The sequence below is a fragment of the Arctopsyche grandis genome, chromosome 12, assembly GCF_051622035.1.
Source record: "Arctopsyche grandis isolate Sample6627 chromosome 12, ASM5162203v2, whole genome shotgun sequence".
Lineage (NCBI taxonomy): Eukaryota > Metazoa > Arthropoda > Insecta > Trichoptera > Hydropsychidae > Arctopsyche > Arctopsyche grandis.
In genome coordinates this window covers 29893035-29910378 of record NC_135366.1, presented here as the reverse complement: position 1 = coordinate 29910378, position 17344 = coordinate 29893035, and the positions used below count along the sequence as shown (strand labels likewise).

The 17344-nt window shown below is 30.0% G+C and overlaps 2 protein-coding genes across 2 annotated transcripts in view; one reads left to right on the top strand and one right to left on the bottom strand.

Moving 5' to 3' along the window:
• LOC143919699 (uncharacterized) overlaps window positions 1-17344 on the top strand; it is a 492686-nt gene that overhangs the window by 422921 nt on the left and 52421 nt on the right. The window lies entirely within an intron of this gene.
• LOC143919541 (ATP-binding cassette sub-family G member 1) overlaps window positions 1-17344 on the bottom strand; it is a 38893-nt gene that overhangs the window by 4375 nt on the left and 17174 nt on the right. Inside the window, exons 3-6 of the mRNA XM_077441907.1 lie at window positions 3845-3962; window positions 2231-2423; window positions 2016-2161; window positions 361-599 (exon numbers count right to left, since the gene is read on the bottom strand). Coding sequence (XP_077298033.1) covers window positions 361-599; window positions 2016-2161; window positions 2231-2423; window positions 3845-3962 — 696 coding nt within the window. The remainder of the gene's footprint in view (window positions 1-360; window positions 600-2015; window positions 2162-2230; window positions 2424-3844; window positions 3963-17344) is intronic.

Below are 17344 nucleotides of genomic sequence, written 5' to 3'. Positions count from 1 at the left end.
TCGTTATAGTTAGTATGATGGACTTTTCGGCTGCCAGATGTTCCGTTATAGAGATTTTAGTGACTTTGTGACCAGTAATCACTGTACCGAAAGTGAGATGCCCCCAGATCAAGACAAGAATGTTTTAATACTTTTAATTAAAAATTTTGCATCTGTTCTGTCATTTTTTGATCATATTTTCAATTGTCCAAATTGACGATTGACATGATGAATAAAATGTTTCTGAAAAACAACATCTGAGGCTTTCTGATAGAATTACAAACACGTTCCTGACTATGTTGCATTCCAAAGCATCATCTTTCGTTATTAATATATGCAAACGATTCTTACTTAAATTGCCCTCATATAGTTTATAGTTACTGTAGTCGGCTGGATTGTGGTATTTGGGACATTCTAGGCCGAATGATTTTAAGTAATCTACAGTATTCGTGCTGGCTCCTTGGTATACACACATTCCTTCAGCTAATGTATATACATGATCGAACATCTCGTATAACGTTGCTGACGGTTGATGAATTGTGCAAACAATGGTTCGTCCACCTCGAGCGAGTTCTTTCAATACTGATATGCATTGGTATGATGCAGAACTATCCAGACCACTGGAAATGATATAATAATCAAACTTAGTATGTCAATTCATGAAAATTTGTTATTTAGACCATTCCATATGAAATATTTAGATTTATCTTAAAATTTTAAGGTATAAATACACAATCTTATGTCTTTAGTAAGTTGGTGTATTAAAACATGCTGCTATTATGAATATTGTACTATTAACTTTTGAGGTGCATAATAGTTAATGGTGAAGTTGAATTTAATTATTTTTGATTCCGTGAATTTTTACTTTGGTGTAATTTGGAGATTATTTAAAATGTATTTTTAATTGTAGTCATTATTGATAATGAAAAACTATATTATTATCTTCAAGATCTTTGATTGTAATATAAAAATCATCAAATATCATTACACAACATATGTAGGTCATTATCATAAATATCATTTAATTAAAAGTATAAAAAAATATTAATCGAATATTATTAAATTTGCTTTAAAATCGTAGTGAAAAAAATCATTAGTGAGTGTATACATCAACTGAATTAAATATGTATTAATACAATTTAAAGTGTATTTGTATATTAATATGGGATTTTAGTTATCATACTTCAGTTTAAACCTAACACATTATATGTATCTTTGTACATGTGTGTATAAATGAATAGATTCTTTATGTATAAATTTCCCTATAATTTTTAGTAGATATGGCTAATATAATTTTAGTAGATATATATTTAGTAGATATATAATTTTAGTAGATATATATAATTTTTAGTAGATATATATTTTTAGTAGATATCATCAATTAATAGATTTTATATATACCCAGCGTCCCCCAAGCATACTATTTAAGAATGTGTTATTATTATAATTATACATAATTATTACTATTCGAATAATACTCCATCTATATATAGTATACAAAATTTATATGTTTGCTTTTTTAATTTATATTTAAAGCTAAGCATATAATATTATATAATAAAATAGATATCAATGATCCTGGGAAAGTTTTAAACATAAATAGAAATATACATAAAAAAAATTCCCAGCGTCACCCAAGAATAAAAAATCGATATTTTTTATTATATTTTGATATTTTTGACTTAAGCAATATGTAAATATGTATTACCAGACGATTTTAATGATAAAAGTGTTTTCAGAATATTATGCAGTAGATTGTTGATTAACCGAAGAGGTCAGGTAATGAATGTAAAACATTTCCTATTTCCTGCACATTTTGAAATCTATGGAAAATTTAATATTCCAAGCACATTTAAAAATTTTGAATTTTGTTAAAAACCACTTATAATAAAATATTCATCATAATTTAAATAATAATCCAATCATATTTTCATATACATATGTAGATGGCAATCATACATATGTATATACAAATTAGTAAATTGTGAGCTTTAATATGTAATTCCTATACAATTATTTTTCCATAAAATACTTACGTGGTTGGTTCATCTAAAAACATCACAGGTGGATTATCGATTAGTTCTAAAGCTATAGAAAGTCTCTTTTTTTGTCCACCTGACAATTTCCCACACCTAGTGTCCTTTGTACTCGTCAATCCCAAAGTTTCTAACACGTCATCTATCTGCAATGTTACAAACCAACAATAAAAAGATTATAATCGTACATAAGCGAACCATAAATCAATACATACCACCATTTGCTTGGCCAGCATTGACAAACTGTTGCCGAGCTTGAGATCTGACGCCATCATCATTATTTCAAGCACGGTGAAGAGTGGATTCAATTGATCATTTTGTAATATGTAGCACGATTCTTTTTTGTATTGATTAGTTTTCCTCTGAGTACAATCTTTGTTACATATTTTACCAGACGCACCGGTTGTTCTAAGAAGCCAATTAAAATAGTGATTAATCAATTATCGTGTCAAATCAACGTTTATCATTGTGTAGATGTACTATTATTTTTTTGCTTACAACATAAATATGTTTGATGCCACGTTTTGAAGTAATCAACTTAATTAATTAATTACGTCGTAAACTTTAAATTAAATACGGAAGAATATAATTTTACAATCAATGAACAAAATACTTTAAGAGAAGAGGCAAAGTTAGACAACGCTGTATCTTCTCGCTCACCTTTACCTTGTGCTAAATTTATTACAATTACATATTTAAAATGATGTAACAAATAACGTATGTATGTATTTCACTTTCGAATCAAGTTTAGTTACAAAATATTCAATGGACAAAAAATGTATGTGTTTTTTATGTTGCTATTGGAAATGATTCTGCATATGTATATGAATCAAATTTAATTTTTCAATATGAGATGAAAATAGTTACACAATTGGTATCTTGAAAATCAACACATTATTTAGAATGTAACTAAATAAAAACAAACTAAACAGAGCTATTTTTTGAGATACATAATGATTCTCATACATTGTTGAATATTGGCCGTCCCTTTTTTAAACAATTTGCTGAATTCGAATCTAACAACTTCTGGATAGTTTGAAATCGAGTTGGGGGAACATTTTGCAAAGACTTCAATGTAATTTTGTGTATAATGAATTAAAGCAATTACCTATATTAATGCAATTTTTTGTAGAATGAATTAAACTAAACCATTCCAAAATTTCCATTCAGAAGTTAGTAAGCGTTTACTTTGTATTATGTTTATTATTGCCTTCCACATAAACATATTATTAAATGTCTTGTCGTTTGAAAGATACAATGGTAGACAAGAGAGGCATAAAATCTTCTTTGACATATGTCCATATGATCGACTATTGCGTGTATGACTGGTTACAACAATTGAGTGTAATAGATTTCTTATAAAATTTGATTGCTGTGATGATTGTCTTTTAAAACATAAATTTTCATATTGTTTTCAACAAGTTTGTTTTCTCGCCGTATCATAAAACGATCAAACAATGTTTCGTTTCAAGATCAGCTGTATTACTGATATATAAATATGTCTTCTATGCATTCTGAGATGAGGTTAATCTTGACATGGTTGCTATAATTGAACCAGATAGTCTGCTAACGGTTAACATTGAAATTCTTAGTTTCCATGCAAAAACGGAAAATGTAGAAATTCTACGTATTCGATTCGTACTCCAATTTGATATTTTAAAACTCGAATTCGCAGTATTGATTAAAATTAGCATACATTTGAAAAAGTTGTTCCATGAAATCATTGTTTAATTTATGTATATACATATATAAACATATTCATAATGCATTTTACATATTGTATCAGATTGAAAACAAGGTTGTTTTGAACGAATAATTTTATAACTTACTGAAAACCAGTCAGAATGTTAAGCAAGGAAGACTTTCCAGCTCCTGATGGACCCATGATTGCCGTCAATTCTCCCGATTTGAATTTTCCTGATAAGCCTTGCAGAACAGTTTTCATTTCTGAAATAAATTTAAGACATTTTACTCGATTGAATGCTGGCGAAGTTTATTGGTTTAAAAATTTACATAATATATCAATTATAGCAGCGACTATGCTGATGTAACAGACATATTGCTATTGACTTTGACATCAGACTTTCTAGACCAGTGAAAGGTCAAGCAACTCGATTTTTATCAAAATTTATACATTTTTTCTAGCACATGTCTAATTATGATGCATTTTTATAATGCATTACAACTAGATCGATGTCTATTGACTAAAAACAATATATTGAAGTTGTTTTAAATATATAATATATTAATATATGTAAATGTGACGGTGAAACTGATATTATCAGTGAAATTATAATTTTTTTCTAATGAGATTATAATTTAACTGACTCAAGCAGTGAGTACGGATATAACAATATAATTAAAAATTCAATCTCAATGTCAGTGAATTTGTTATTACGAATTACAACGTACGAATTCGAATTAAAACGTACTAACAACCCTAACAACGGTTCGGTGATTACTGATCACAAAGTACTCGTCACAAAATCACTAAAATCTCTATAACGGATCATCTGGCAGCCGAAAAGTCTATCATACTAACGATAACTACCATACTAACGAGAACTTGAGTGCCAAATATTGTGTGTTCGTGATTTTCATGGCAAAAATTGTCTTTGTGACCACCACAATGTGACGAATAGTCCAATTACCCCTAACAACCTAATATTAAATAAATAAAACCAACCCTAACCTAACTTTAAATAATAAAACCAACCACAACCTAACCTAACCTAACCTAACCTTAAATAAATAAGATATTATGATGTATTTACTTGCTTCCGCAACCAGTGGCATCAAAAAAAGCCGAATCGAAATAGATAGTGGACCATGAGGAGAGTGGGAATGGACAGGAACGGGGTTGCGGGGATGGCGTGTGAGCGCGATTTCAGCATCGTAGTGGGGATGGAGAAGAGCAGGGTAGGGTGGCGCGATTCGTGTCGGCCACGCACTATCATCCAACAGTCAAAAATTATAATTTCACTAATAGGGGTCAGTGAAAATGTAACTGGTTATGATTCCTCTGAACTATACCCAGTGAAAATGTGATTGGGTATGATTTTACTGAACAATACCCAGTGAAAATGTAACTCGGTATGATTTAACTGAAACGTCAGTGAAATTAAGATTTCACTGCTGTTATAATTTCACTGTGACATGTACATAATATAAAATAGCCGATGATTGTGCTTTGATACGTTTGTGTATGTATGTTTCACAATGAAATTATATTTCAAGTGAAAATATATTTTCACTGACGTTTCACTGAAATCATAACCAGTTATATTTTCAGGGTTGGTTTTTATTAATTTAAGATTAGATTGTTAGGGCTTGTTTTTATTAGAGGTAGGACCGGAAGCGTGCCGTTCTTTGTTTATTGTTCATTTTTATGATGAACCTTTTTTTTGCACTCTAGCTTTGTAGTTTGCTCTATTTTCTGGAAAATAGACCCAAAATGCCCTGTTTCCTGGAAAAAGCACGCTTCCGGTCCTAGCTCTAGTTATTATTTAAGGGCCGGGCCGCACCGTGCAACTTTGTCGGCCGACTAGTTGCGCGACATGAAAAAATGTATGGAAATGTGTGCGACAAACAAGTTGATGGGTGTGGCATGTCCCATCTACCTGCATGCATTGGTCTGGTCGCCCTTAATCAAGTCGCACGGTGCGGCCCGGCCCTAAGGGTTAGGGTAGGTTAGGTTAAGTAAGCGTTGGCCCTATTTATTTAAGATTGGGTTAAATTTATAGAGTTAAACGTTGTAAGTTCATTGTTTGTCTGGTAGTCTGCGTTCATCATTGCTTTCATAATTTATGAGTGGAATTATGATTTACTCACTTCCATTTGGACCTCACAGAGATGTTTTGTATTTGCAGTTGGTTCTTATTTATTGGAACTGGCTGTAGGTGCAAGGCATTCCTTATGTTATATTTTATATTTGATATTTTTACGTTAACTGCTATTGTTTTTATGATTATACATATATAAATGTATTTTTGTCTGCATATATACATTTGCTTATATTAATTTTTCTTTCTCTTTTTCTTTTATAAGACATTCCCTTCTTTGTTTTTCTTTTATAATTTGTAATTATTATTGTTGCGTAGGGGTGGGTGGAGGATCCAAGTAAAAGGCCAAAGTCGTTTCACAGCATTTATTGATGATTAAGGAGATACACGCACTGGCAGTGCTCAGTCCAGAATGACCTGATATCGCCTACGTACCGCCTTATAAAGGGTAGATCTCTCAGGACATCTAATCTGTTTACCTATTGTATAGTCACGTATTCGGATATGTCTTCCCACGGTATGGGTCAGTTCTGCGAAGGGATTAATAACGGTCATTGTTTAGCCTATATGCACTTAGAGTCCTTGAAACCAATTATCCCGGTCGCACGGTATGCACTTAGTTAATCCGTTAACAGATAATCCTTGAACGGTCACACAGTCTCTGGGAATCTATTCGCTTACGTACGTAACATTGTTATTTTTATGATTGTGTTAAATGTGTTGTTTGTCTATATATGTATAGGAAGTCCGCTGGGTAGTAGGGATGATTGCAGTAGAGAGAGACAAGTAAAAGCAATCTCAATTCAATATTATACGTTTATTTGAGAACAATACTTGATGCGCATACGCACCCGGTCGCGTCAAGGCGCGACCGGGTCGCCCCCGGACCAGGTTCGGGAGTACCAACCTTAACATTAATACATACAGTGCATAATACCAACTGTTCGGCATGAGCCACCTCATTATACATAATTATAATCATTTTATATTAATATCCTACATATGTTTTGTTTTTGTCATGTCTAATTTCTTTAGTTATTATTTTGTTTCTTTTCTGTTATATTTTTGACCATTGTGGCGCATTAGGAATTCCTGTAATGCTACAATGGTCCATACTTTAAATAAATAAATATATAAAGTCTCTTTCAAAATCATATATTAGGTTAGTGGCGATTTTAAAAACGGATTAAATTTTCATAAATAATGAAATGTTCGAACACCAGCCGCCGTGCGACGGCCCAACTGCCTAGTCATAAATAAAAGTCGTATAAATTATATATGTATAAATTACGACGTGATAATTCAATCCGTTTAAAACGAGATATTTACTTAAAAATTATGCAACGATAATAATCACAGAAAAGGAATTATAGTAAAGCCACCATAAAGTGCGAGAAACAGTGAACGAGTGAGCGTTTCGCAACCGGTGGTACGCGGGCTTTTGCACATCTTCCATTGCATCACACGCGACTATTGACTAATCCCAAGGCCGAACAAAAATAGCCAAACACTGTCAAAAAGAGGTCATGCTATTTTCAATTCAAAAGCCCTACTCCATATTGTTGATTTGAATCAAGAAACGTAGGTCAAAAGTCTCTTTTAAATACATATTTATGAGCTACAGTTTGTCGAGCGATTAATTCAAGCCCTTTTGAAGCTCATATGCAACAGTTCAATTAATGGGGCGACCTTCTCTTTGCGCACATGCTTCGAAAGCTTATAATGCGATTAATATATAATAGTATTTAATAACAACATATGGACATGTGTATGATACGTAGATAAGAAACTATGTCGTTCGTGAACTTTTTGAACTGATTTTCAAGAAGGTTTTATTATATTGTGATTTAGTTTTGATTCGAAATAATAATATGTTGAATTGACCTGATTGATGTTTATCGATGAATCTTAATTACTGTTATTGAATGGTGTGAATACAGTTTTGTTTCCTCGCCGATTTTTTATCGTTGAAAAACTATTCTTTGAACTCTTTTGTAATTATTCAATGGCATGCACTTTTGATTAATCGATGAGGTGCGATTTATTTTAATTAACACGAGCGATTAATTCTGCAATGCAATACACATAATTTAAATGCGACACGTTTACTTTGAATTAATCAGTGCAATATTAATATACATACGTAATTATATGCGCCAAGATGATCGATGTTTAATGACCGCCAGGTGACTTTCTACAAGTCTAGAAAAATTATAACACACCTGCATGTTCATTTTTAAATTATATTTAGAAAAAACAAACTAAGTCGCTTATTAAAGTAACAATCAAGTACATATGTAAATAGTTGGAGCTTTTTATCTGTACTTGTAAATAGTTAGATTTTAATCGAAACTCTTAAATCTTAAATTTGTGATAAAAATAAATATGTGTGTTTGAAAATAGTATCAGAATTTTTTTTTTAAACATTTATATGCATTTGTTTTTTCATTAGAAAATAAGTGTTTTTGTTTTAAAGAGTATGTTGAATAATCGCCAGTTTCAAAAATATTGTTGCGTAGGGGTGGGTGGAGGATCCAAGTAAAAGGCCAACAGTCGTTTCACAGCATTCATTGATGATTAAGGAGATACACGCACTGGCAGTGCTCAGTCCAGAATGACATGATATCGCCTAAGTATCGCCTTATAAGGGATAAATCTCTCAGGACATCTTCGACGTCTAATTTGTTTACCTATTGTTATAGTTACGTACGGAAATGTCTTCCCACGACATTCGCTCCCACGGTACAGGTCAATTCTGAGAAAGGAACAATACTAGCCAACTCGGTCGCCATTGTTTGGCCTACATGCACTTAGCCTGTCGCTAATCCTTAAAACCACTTACACCGGTCACACGGTCTCTCAGGACGCTACCCGGCCTAATCCGATCGCAATTACTCGGCGGCTCTTTTTAGTATACGTAACAATATAAAAGATTAAAGAAGAAAATGAAGTTCAACATACATACATATAAGGTACGATAAAAATAAATTATTAGTTTATGTGATGATATGATACGATTTCGTAACAGTACACACAGTCACGATTATATACATATATGCATCATATTTATAATGATAGGTTGCAGGTCTTGGGTTCATTTTAAAGTTGATAAGAAGCTAAAAATCCATCGCTTAAATCCGTCAATCTATGTCAATCTTATTTAAATTGTTTATCGAGACGGTTCTAGATAAATATAAGTGACCTATAAACTACGGAAGAAATGGTATGATACTTGGTGCACTTGATCTTTGAGTTTTCGGTTTAGGCGGAAGTGCTGAGACAATTATTTTGGTTTGTTTTATAAAATTTTACGCAAAAATGAATTCACTTCACTAGTTAATTATAGTAAAACCATTTGCTAAAACGCATTTTTTGTATAAACACACATTGCCTCAATCACTAATCTCTTTTTTGGCTGCCTTCTTTTTGCAAGCAAAGTTCACACACAATAGTAATGTTTTTATATTGTCTGAATGTTTGTTTCTAATTCTTTCTTAATCACTAATCTCACTAATTTTTTTTACAACACGTTTCATACAAATTAAAAATTGTTTGTATATCTTAAACAGTTATTAATATATGCATAGCTTTTGCAATGCATATATTAATAACTCAAGGTTAAGAGATAACTCTTATAAAAACTATTTATTATCATTAATTTTAAAGTTCATATAGCTGGGGTGAATACATTTAATTCAAGCGTTTCCGCATGTGCATACTTTTAGTATATACTATACATTACACAATCGACTAGTTGGAGTATACATTTACTGGTGCTACTAAAGTAGTATGCGGTCTTCCTTTACATATCTACTTTAGTATGAGATATATCTTCACGTTTTTACTTTAATATGCGGTCTCACTGTCTCAGTTCTCGCGTGTGACACTGAGACTGAATAATACAGACCCTAACAACCTAATTAGCCAACATTAACTTAACCTAACCTATCCTTATCCTTAAACAAATAGCTGTTGGCTGCTAAGATATCTTCTTCATCAATATTTTCACAAAAAAAACATATCTTAGCAGCCAACACCTATTTATTTAAGGGTCAGGATAGGTTAGGCTAAGTTTAGGTTGGCCCTACTCATTTAATATTTGGTTAAGAGATATGTATCTGCTGACGATATTTTGATAGAAATGCTTCGACAACATTATGGGACAGCAGGAAAAAAAAATAATTGTAATAAACATTTCGATGCTACGATACAAATAAAATAAAATAGTCGACTGCGATTCAAAGGTAGATTGTATGTTAAGGTAGACCGCATACTAAAGTAGCACCCATTTACCGCTACTAATACATAAACACATATTTTGTGAACACACATGTATATGAAATAGTAGTCATTTTTAAATGTCGTGTTATTAAAAATAAGCGCATATACATATGCAGATATGGTGAGAATGAAAAGGTTATGCACCGCTGAATTATGTACATTTATCGAATCAAGGTTCGCGTAACGTTTCTCTAATTTTAATTTTTAAATTAAAAATTTTACCCACTTAATGTGTTAGATATTTCTGAAATTCTTAGGTTTGTTTATTATCATTGTGCATATTTTGTCAATAGTAAAGATGTAGGTACTTACGTGTAAATTTATTATTTGAATAAAATAGTCGTTAAAGAGAAAACTCTCATTTAACACGTTTCGTATGATTTCCTAGCGTATATTTCCTGTCTTTGAGAAGTATAAAATTTTATATTGCTATACGTATGTATGTATGTAAATGCAAATCGAATGACCTTTTCCTAAGAAATTGTTTATATATTAATATATACTATATATATTTTTTTACTTTATTTTTTTCGGAATGCGATTTAAATTGCGATAAAACTATAATGGATTCCGAATAATGAACAAACATGCGTTTGAATTATTTACAGTGAAGCAACTTTCAGTGATCATTTCTATTTTTGCATATTTTTAAATGTGCTTTACCTTGAAAGCAGATAAACGTCTTTATCAATATACAATATCGGACAAAATTTATTCGCTATCATTTTGCATGATTTCAGTAGGTCAAGAATAAGCAGAGATCAATTTAACTTTCTAGCGATTTTGCGGTTAGGATATTGTACATATTTATTTATTACATATGTACATAAATACTAACATCATGTGTGCCATGACAGGAATTACCCCTAGGCGACACACATGGTTAGATTACTTTTTCTACATATAATATATTATATAAGTACTAACGTTTTCCAAATATAGCAGTAAATAGAATAAAATAGAGACATCTATGGATAATCAACAAGTTTTTTTATATAGGACGTAGCGTCGAGATCGAACCGGGGTCGAGTAAGACCCCAGTATTTTTTAATCAAAATACAGCTTTTCTCAATACAAATGGGTTCAATATATATCTTATTAATCATTTTATACATCAAAATAACAAAAAATTTAGTCCTATAGCATGTTTTTGACTGTTTTTGTATTAAAAAATAACGACAAGCATCAACACGCAAACGCACATAGGTAAGGCCAACAGGCGACTGCGTGACTCAATAGCCACGCGCCAAAATTGACGAAAACATTAGCTTACGAAAATATAGCTGTCTCTTTCTCTTGCATTGATTCATCGATCAACAATAATATGCAAGCATGAACAGTCAAAAACATGACTTATCGCTACCGCCTTTAAATCATACTTTGGAACGTAGAAATGTATTTTTTTACGATGTACCCCTTTTCTAAATCATACAAAATCTATTAAAATAAATTTGTTGTAGTTAATTATAGGAATACAAGAAATATAGGGTGTATAGCTTTGAAAACCACATAGTTATTACGAAAAACGTAAAAATTGGGGCACTTGCATACCCAATTCGGCGAGGGAAGGTTAATTTAGTTGTGACGGGGTGGTAGAAAGCCACGTTTGGATAGCTAGCTGTCATCGCTTCAATCTAACACAAAAATCCGGTGTGATTTTTAATGAATTCATTTATAACTAAACTCCTCTAGATTCACGTCAGAGACATTAGCTTACTTCAATGTTAGCTAACCCCGTATGTCAGTAAAATATCAAAGCGATCTAAGGAGTGGAAGTGGTTCAAAATCAGATCACAAAACTTTTATAGACAACGATACGTAAATAGGCTAAAAAATGGGAGAGATTGTTTTGATTGAATGCGTCGCTCAAAGGTTTAGATAAACTCTACGAGAGATATGTTCATATAAATATTGTACCATTGACGTTTACCAATCACAGTTACACAGCTGATAAAACGACTGTTTTCATTTATGACATTTTCAGTGGTGTAATATACATTCCTTGGAAAACGTGCACGATTTTGTGTTTATATTATACCTATATTATCAATAATTTAAGTTTTTTCCGGTTTAAAGTCGACCGAATAACGCTTCAAACACACACACACACATATATAGATAGCCGATAAGTCTTGATAGGTTATCGTTAGAAATTATACTATTTTAATATTTATTTGAATTATTCCTTGTAATGAAATAATTGGAGCATGGGCAAGGTCACTGTTATTTAAATAAACAGGGAATATGACCTTTTTACAAGGTTTTTTATTAGTTTTTATCATTGTATATATACATATATATATATATATATATATATATATATATATATATATATATATATATATATATATATATATTTATTTTTTATACATGTATAAAAAATGCACAACACGTTGTTTATGTCAATCGAAAAAAAATTGTCATGCACTTATTAAATGTATTGATATGCAATTAATAATTTTGTACGTAGTGAGTAGTTTTGCCCAATAATTAGTCAGATGCTTCGTTTCATAATTACATATTGTCAAATTATATCGTGTTGTTTTGTTATAAAATGCACAACACGTTGTTTATGTCAATCGAAAAAAAATTGTCATGCACTTATTAAATGTATTGATATGCAATTAATAATTTTGTACGTATTGAGTAGTTTTGCCCAATAATTAGTCAGATGCTTCGTTTCATAATTACATATTGTCAAATTATATCGTGTTGTTTTGTTATAAAATGCACAACACGTTGTTTATGTCAATCGAAAAAAAATTGTCATGCACTTATTAAATGTATTGATATGCAATTAATAATTTTGTACGTAGTGAGTAGTTTTGCCCAATAATTAAAGTCAGATGCTTCGTTTCATAATTACATATTGTGAAATTATATCGTGTTGTTTTGTTCTGTAGTGGTTTTTTATTATTTTGAATGTTGTTGCGTATTTTTTTCGTTATTTGAACATGTAATAATATCATAAGGGCCAATGTCACGACGTCTACAACAATCGCTTTCATAATTCGCCTGCAACGTATATAATTACAAATATTATTTTTATGTGATTAAAATATACCACAGTAAAATCTACATAGTTTTAAGTCTTTTTAATATACTTCTTTAAGGGAATTTAGGTCGTGCTCTTTTGGCATTTAAATAATATCTTAAAAGTACAAGTAAAACTAAAAACATGTGTATTTTTCGAAATTTTTAATTCTGAAAATTGAGTTTGAAAGTTAACAGCGTTAATATTTCATAATAGTTATACATATTTATCTATTGAGAAACGGGTCAAATTTATTTTTGTTACATTTGATTGATAACGTGCATAAGATTGATAAACATTGAATGTGCATACGAATGCATACACATAATATTTGACGTTAATTATATGTTGCATAACTATGTATTAAAAAACTTGCAATGTCTGCATGTAAAATTGTGATGCAGTATAATTATTGCATGTTATGTAGTAAACGTTTCGATTAAAGCATTAAGGATTTTGTTATTTAATTGTAAGTGGTTAAATTTAATTTGTTCGGCGTTTGAATTGTTTAATGTTGTTGTTTAAATAAAAAAAAAAAATATATATATATAATAATAAATAATACTCGAGAGAAGTGTTCGTTGACCCAACAGTCGTGACACACTCTGGTGTAGAAGAACGCCTTGAAAAATTGTATTTTTATCAGCAAAATACACATTAGATTATTAAATGAATAATCTGAATATTTAAAGGTCGCAGTTTTTCACGCATCAAATCAGGCAAATTGGCTTGATTTGATAAATCAAGATTCAAGACCTTCTATAGGACAAGGTCTCACAACAAATGACGTCACTCATTGTATTATATTATGGATTTTATATTGTTTAGGTATATATAATACGTAAGAATGTAATATGATGTCAATGTTTTTATGGAAAATGCATAATCATTTTATTTAAACGATTCGATTGCGAAAATCGATGCACATTTACGTATTAGATTCATATTACGTATTTAGGGTTCTGAGAATTCATATTGTTTTTCAAGTACGATTTTTAATGTATCGGACGATTGCTTAAGTTAAAAAATCGTTTGTCATCACTTCTTCAATCATGTAATATTTTATTAGAAACCAAACTGTTTAGCGAGACTTGTGTATTTATATTAATCGATAAAATAGAATCTTTGAAAGTTGATAAATGAACGTAATAGTGAATAGTCAGCAGTCTTTTTCTGTTTAATAAAAAGACAATAACCAGCAAATGATCAAGTTATTTACAAAATATGGTAAAGATATTGACCCATTAAATGTAAGGTTTTTTAAATAGCTAAAATTGTATAATGAAAGTTAATACAAATCAATCATTTGAGAAAACTTGCTTTAAAAGTTTTGGCATTATTTTGATTAAAATTTTATGGATAGAAATATGTAAAATTGCACTTTCATTTATTTAAAAAACCAGATTTTTCTTATTACAGTTCATGAAACTCTCTCTTTATGTATATTTAATTGAAGTAGAGCAGGTTTTGTAAATAGAAAATTGAAAATAGGTGTGTACGATGGTGTTGAAAAATAATTGAAATATTTGAAAACTACATAAATTAACCATAACCTTCTTTTACGAAAAAAAAAATGAATTTCATGAACGATTTTGGTAAACAAGAATATAAATGTTACATTATATTATGTATGAAGGTGTAAAAAGAAGTATGTGATTTTATTTTAATGCTAATGAAATTGAATAAATTGTTTTTTTTTTATGAGGTAATACAGTTTAAAATTTTAATTGATCGTGTGACCTTACGAATATTATAAATAAAAAAGTACGCACTGTAGTGATACAAGGAAGTGATACAGAAAAATGCACTAAAAATTTTATGAGTGTTTTTTTTTTAAATCGTACATCAGACTTCAGAGTATGAATCAATTGCTCGGTGCAAATGGAACGAGCATAATCACATGTTTAATAACATATCACTACAAGTTGACCTTCATTTATGTCATGTGTAATTGTTATTATACACTGGATATGTGTACCTACTCGTGATAAATAGCGTATACCTAAAATTTTATTACAGATCTACATATGTATGTACACATTTGCATACAAATACCTATGCCCAATATACGTATATGTTGCCCTATACTATAATTACAGAATATTTTGTAATCTACGGTCCTTAATTAGATTAACGTGATGTAAATATGTACATATGTAGTACTATATAACAAATTTGGTAGGTCTTAATGATTAAAAATAGTAAAATTCAGTCTAGGCAGGTAAAGTTTTGTTTTGAATGTATTATTATATATTTTATCAACCGATTTTGAAAAGTATATGTAGCTGCATATTGATAGACTCAATATTTTTTTATAAAAATAATATACACTGACCGTCAAATTTTGACAATTACATGAAATGAGTAATTTAAATATACATACATATTATATATGCAGCTACATATTATTTTCAAAATCGGTTGATATAATATATAATAATAAATTTTACTATTAATATATAATAATAAATTTTACTATTAAAATATACATTTTGTATTAAAATATATAATAATACATACATATATAATAATACGATTTTTATTCTAAAACGATATTTAACATTTGTCTAATTATGAAATTTCCACGAACAAATGTTCAATATCGTTTTAGATTAAAAATCGTACGAATCGTATAATATGTACATATGTACATATGTATGTACATGTCAGAGTGAAATTATATTTCAAGCAAAAATATATTTTAACTGATTTTTAAGTGTAATCATAACCAGTTACATTTTCAGGGTTGGTTTTATTCGTTTAAGATTAGATTGTTTGGGTTGGCATTATTTAAGGGTGAGGATAGGTTAGGTTAAGTAAGGGTTGGCACTATTTATTTAAGATTGTGTTGTTAGGGTTAAATTTATGGAGTTAAACGTTGTAAATTCATTGTTTGATACATTTTCACAGCTTGAATTGGTGAAAATCTATTTTCACTTGAAATATGTTTTCACTGTAATATACATACATAGTGCACGTTATCATATAACATATTATTTTGTGTAAGGTAAGTTGAAGGTAATTTGAAGTAAGAAATTGAACATTAGTGAAATATCATTTGATTTATGTAAAAAAAGATTGTCAGAAATTACAAATGGCGCCAGTATTTGCTTTGCTCAATTCATGAATTAGACAATGAAATGTTGCATATCCTAAAAGTTAAACACTGGCAAAAATAATTCATCATTAAATGAACAATTTCACTAATTTGGTGTACAATTTATAAAAATCCTCAAAATACACATACACACACACACACACACACACATTTTTCCAGATCATGAAAACCTGATCAGTGATCGATTCCAAGTTCAAATCAGTCAAAATCTCGAGTTTGAATTTTCGCATGATCATAAAACTTCATCTACATATTGTTACTACGTATGTACATATATAGCTAAAGTAAAAAGTGATGAACGTACACACGTTTGTTTGTTTATTTACCATCCAACAAATTATATGTATTTACTATTTTATGGTATTCTAATTTTGATTACAGATGGATTGCAGGTTTCGGAAGGGTCGGAGCCCTTTTAAGGGTCTCGAATATGAACCTTTCCAAGCTCCAAATAATACTAAATAAATCTCTAAAAATAATTTATAACACACCCATATATATACTAACTTGAAAAAACTGCATGCCATAAATAATATTCCGTTAGTTACAGACATTACTAACTATCTCACCAGGATATTATATGACAGAATCACTAATAACCATACTAACACACTTGTGAAGATTTTCTGTGATTACAACAAATTCTCTTTACCCTTCAAGTATAAACACAGATTACCTTAACACAATCTGCTTCAGGTCATCGACTTTATAGTCTTTAATTAATATTATGTATTAGATGTATTATGAGCATTTATTAGAATTGTAAATTGGTTTTTGAGCTCTTTTTCCTATTATGCTGTACATTTACATTAGAATATTATAATACTATGATTACTAACAAAATAAAATTATAATTGTAAAATAGAAAGTGATTAGTAGATTAGTAGCTATTAAAATAGATATAATATATATTGTGAACATAATTTAGTAGTAATAAAAAGCATTTAAAAATCAAAATCAAAAGGAGATTTTGGCCGGCTAGTCTAGCTTATATTTTATAGACAAATCATATGTAATATACAGTATATATAGCACCATTTAAAACAGAATATGTATGTATGTATGGACATCTATAATCTGTTTACAATGTTGATTGAAAAAATGGAGCAATATT